The 4,463-nt window shown below is 56.3% G+C and overlaps 1 protein-coding gene across 2 annotated transcripts in view; it reads left to right on the top strand.

The window, feature by feature from the left end:
• LOC102371254 (butyrophilin subfamily 1 member A1-like) overlaps nt 1–4,232 on the top strand; it is a 23,138-nt gene extending 18,906 nt beyond the window's left edge. For both annotated transcript variants that reach the window (XM_025192029.1, XM_014525791.2), the window contains one exon: nt 2,706–4,232. In XM_025192029.1, coding sequence (XP_025047814.1) covers nt 2,706–3,232 — 527 coding nt within the window. In that variant the 3' untranslated portion in view covers nt 3,233–4,232. The remainder of the gene's footprint in view (nt 1–2,705) is intronic.
• Nucleotides 4,233–4,463: the final 231 nt, after the last annotated feature.

Genomic DNA, 4,463 nt, shown 5'->3' with positions numbered 1-4,463 from the left:
CCAGGTCCAACAGGGCATTTCCTCTGGTGGGACTGTGCACCTCCTGGGTTAAGTGGAGGTCCTGTATCTCGGCCAGGAACCTCCTGGAACGGTCCGACCTGGCTGACTGCTCCTCCCAGCAGATGTCCGGGTAATTTAGATCACCCATGACAACTACATCCCTTGCCTTAAGTGCCTCTGCAAGCTGGCCCGAAAACTCCCGGTCCAGCTCCTCCCCTTGGTTGGGGGGTCTGTAGTAGACCCCTACCATTAAATCCCTCTCCCCACGACCCCCTTGTATCTTGACCCAGAGCACTTCAGCTTGCCCCTCCTCTGACCCCATTTTGCTGGCAGAGGATGTGTATTGCTCTTCGACATAGAGCGCCACACCTCCTCCCTTCCTTCCTTCTCTATCCTTCCTGTAGAGCCGATAGCCCCTAATGCTAACTGCCCAGTCGTGGGATGAATCCCACCACGTTTCTGTAAGCCCTACTGTGCCTGGGTTTGAACGGGCTATTCTGAGGGCGAGTTCCTCCTGTTTGTTCCCCATACTCCGAGCATTGGTATACAGGCATTTAAGGCTTTGCATAGCTGCGCGTGCCACCCCCCGATTAGGAAGATTATCCGGACCCCTGTTTCTTACCTGGGCACTCCTTGCATGTGTCACCTGTCTTGCTTGGGTGGTGTCTCCACATCTTCCTGCGGCTCCTCCCCCGGCGAGGCTAGTTTAAAGCTCACTGTACGAGATCAGCCAACCTGGAAGAGAAGACACGCTTGCCTTTAGGAGACAGGTGAAGCCCATCCCTCTTGAGGTTGACCAGAAAGTTTGAAGAGAAATCAGGAATCTGCCTGCTGAATTGGTCTGGACAAAAGGGGCGTTGGAAGGGATTGGAGTCTGTCAGGGTGGCTGAGTGGAGGATTTGTGTGAGCTCCTATCTGCACATTCATACACCAAGACAACTGTGTCCATACTGCTACTTTATGGTTCTCCTGCCCTGTGTCTATCCCTACTTCCTTCCTTTGGTTTCTCTCTGCTGCCTCCTTCCTACCGGGTACTGCTCTCTCTTTTTCTTTGTGATCTCATCCCTTGTACATCTGTCCACTCTCCACTACCTTTCCCTCCTTGCCTCTTGCTTTTTCTTCCCCAAGTCTGTTTGTCAGCACAATGGATGGTGATGAGGGAAAGGAAACATCCAGCTTTTCTCTCCCCGCAGTCATTGGGCCTGTGTGTGAGGGCATGTGACTCTCCTTTTATTTCCATTCTTCCACACTGGGGACACAGCAGTTCTTGAAACAATCGCTGACTTGTAGGGACTAGTTGGGGACTACTCCTCTAAATCATACTAGCTGCAGGCCCAGACAGATGGAGCCGAGCCCTTTCCACCAAGGAATCTCTTAAGATGAGTTGGAAGAGCAGGCGAGCTGCTATAATTTCAGTAGTTCCTGGGGTTGCTTTCCTCTTCCATCCAACCATCATGATATAATCTTTCATCTTTCCTTATTAATTAGAGTAAGGGCATTTGATGCCCAAAACTTTGTCCAACAGTTCTCCCAACTACATAGTAAAACCAATAAAAGATACCACAAAAGCATCTTGGTCTCCGGGACATTTCCTGAATCATTGCAGCTACAACAGTACTCCAACTCTCCTTATTAAGACACCAAGTGAACTTCCTGACTTTTAACACAATTAACTGTCTCTTTGCATAAGTCACTTATGGCTTCCTCGCTTCTTCTTCCCCACACATTATATCTCCACTCTCACTTTCAGCCCTTCCTATTTGTGTATATATTTTACTCCCTCCCATCTACTATGTCTTAGGCTGTTCCTTTTGGGTAAGTTCTGGAAACTGGCTACAAACAGCTGCGCCGAGCTCTGGAGCCCTGCTATCACCTCTGTGCCAAGAGAGGGGCAGAGACCGGAGCTGCGCTGCCTCAGGCCCCTCCCCCACCGCCTGCTCTGACACGCGGGTGCACACATTGATACGGAGCCCGGCACAGCTGTTTGGAGCCTCCCAGCCCTGGCCCCGGGTAGCTGCTGCCAGATGTTACAAACCCTGCTGGGAGTAGCCCGGGCTCCATCGCTGGCAGCAGCTAACCAAAGCCAGGGCTGGCCATGGCGCGCTGAGCAAAATGGCCTCTCTTGCCATGCTTGGCACTTGTTGGGGGTTGCCGACCCCTGCCTTAGGCTGTTCCTTTTGGGTTAGCTCTGGAAACTTGGGAAATTGGACTTACACATGAAATCTGGGACATAGCAAATCTTTGTGACGTGAACTGTTCTGGTCCAAGTTTTAATTTCTTTGGCTGTGGTTCGGTGGAGCGGGAATGTCTCTCCGGGAAAGGGCCCCCAGAGTCTGAGAGCGGGGACGGTGGAGCAGGGTGGGATTGAAGACAGGCAGTGGACAGGGCAGAGGGAGATGAGCTGTATCCATGCTCTCCCCTTCACACCCCGGGGTCTCCCACCCCTGCCTGTGACCGGCAGGTGCAGGAGGGGAACGATCCCGTGTCCCAGCCCTGGCCCAGCCAGCGTGTTTCTGTCCCTGGCCCATCTCTTCCTGCCAGGGGGGAATCGGCCCTGCCCTTTGCTGAGGTCTCCGGGCTCCTTCCTGCTCGGGTCAATCCCGGCTTCACCTCCAGCTGCAACCAAAGCTGCCCCTGCCTTGATCACACCCTGTCCTTGGGCTGAGCGCTGCTCCTCACGCTCCTGTTATCTCCTTTCCTCGCAGAGGACGTGACTCTGGACCCAGACACGGCTCATCCCGAGCTCGTCCTGTCTGAGGATGGGAAACGTGTGAAACGGACAGTCACACGGCAGGATCTGCCCGACAATCTTGAGAGATTTGACACTTGGTGCTGTGTGCTGGGCCGTGAGGGATTCACCTCCGGGAGACACTGGTGGGAGGTGGAGGTGGAGGTGGGGGAGGGGGGATGGTGTGCCGTGGGGGTGGCCAGAGACTCTGTGAGGAGGAAGGGATGGATCAGATTTAGCCCCAAGAAGGGGGTCTGGGGTGTGCGGCGCTATTGGGGTAAGTACGAGGCTCTCACTGCCCCTCACCGCACCCCCCTGCCCCTGGACCGGGCGCCCAGCAGGGTGGGGATGTATCTGGACTGCACGTTGGGGCGGGTGTCGTTTCTCAATGCTGACACCGGGGCCCTGATCTTCACCTTCCCACCGGCCTCGTTCGCGGGGGGCAGGATCCGGCCCTGGTTCTGGGTGCAGGACGGTGAAATCAGGCTCAGGCGGCGCCAGTGAGAGGGAAAGGAAACGTGCCGGACAGGACCTGCTCGTTGTCCCCTCCGGCCTCAGTCGTGCTCATGTCTGTGACCCTGGAGGACTCCTCTCGCTGCAGACGATCAGCTGTGCCGTGTCCGTGGCCCTGGACGCGCAGGCTGGGTTTCTTCATCCCCCGACCACGGTGAGCAGGACGTGGCTGAGCTGCACAGTTGTCTCTGCCCGTGTGTCGTTTCCTACATGACCGAGGGGCCCTCGGAGGCCTGTGGGGTCCGGCACCCACGGGTGCGGCTGCGGGGGGTCGGGGGAGGGGCGGCGAAGAGGAGGCACCAAAACCCAGGCCCGGTTGTGTTGGGAAATGCAGTTGGTTGCGTCCAAATTCCACTGGGCCAGTTGTCAGCTCGTCCTTTCTGGTATTAAGTCAGATATTAGAAAATCAAGACAATGTGAAGTAAAGCTCGTGCTCACACTCCTTACAGGGGCTATGATCATAAGAAATATCAGTGTGATGTCTGCTCGGAGTTAGTGATATGTAAACTGTGGGGACAAAACTTCTGTGGCGGACTTACTGATACAGCCCAGCATACCTGGGCTCGGAGAATCTTTTTTTGTGATTGGTGGAGCGTGTCCACCAATCAGGTGGTGCTGGGAAGGGGCTTGCCCTGCCCCTGCTGGGGGGGCTGGGGGGAGAGAGGAGAACCCCAGACCTGGTTGTAGCCTGCTCTTTGCAGGTCCGACAACACATCCGGGCAGAGCCTCCAGAGTGAATAAAAGGAGCTGCGTCCTCAGCATGTGGCAGATGCATTGAGAGACAAATAGGACAGGCAAAGAAGAGCTGGTGTGAGCTGGCCAGCGGGCAGAACCAGTGTCCTGAAAAGCCCGAAGATGCCCCTTTGCGAGTGGGAGCAGTGAGTGGCTGTGTCCCCAGCTCCACCACAGGGAACGCAGCGTTGGTACACATCTCAGCGCACGAAACCCAGACCTTGGGAGCTGCTTGAGGCGGCTCAGGTCTGCAACCCCCCCCCCCAGCGTACAGCCAGGAGCTCGGGGCAGGTGGTGGTGCATGGAGCTAGACCCTGGGAACCGTTTGAGGTGGCTCGGGTCTGCAGCCACTGGCACAAGGCCAGCAGCTTGGTGCAGGCAACACCGCACAGAGGGTGCGGGAGCGGATTGAGCCCTGGCACCGCATGAGGCGGCCTGGGCTTCCAACCCCCAGCAGAAGGCAGAGCCCTCAGTGCATACGACGGTGCAC

This window comes from Alligator sinensis, unplaced genomic scaffold (assembly GCF_000455745.1).
Source record: "Alligator sinensis unplaced genomic scaffold, ASM45574v1 scaffold900_1, whole genome shotgun sequence".
In the NCBI taxonomy this organism is placed as follows: Eukaryota; Metazoa; Chordata; order Crocodylia; family Alligatoridae; genus Alligator; species Alligator sinensis.
The sequence above is the reverse complement of the archived record's forward strand: the minus strand, read 5'-3'. Positions and strand labels throughout refer to the sequence as shown.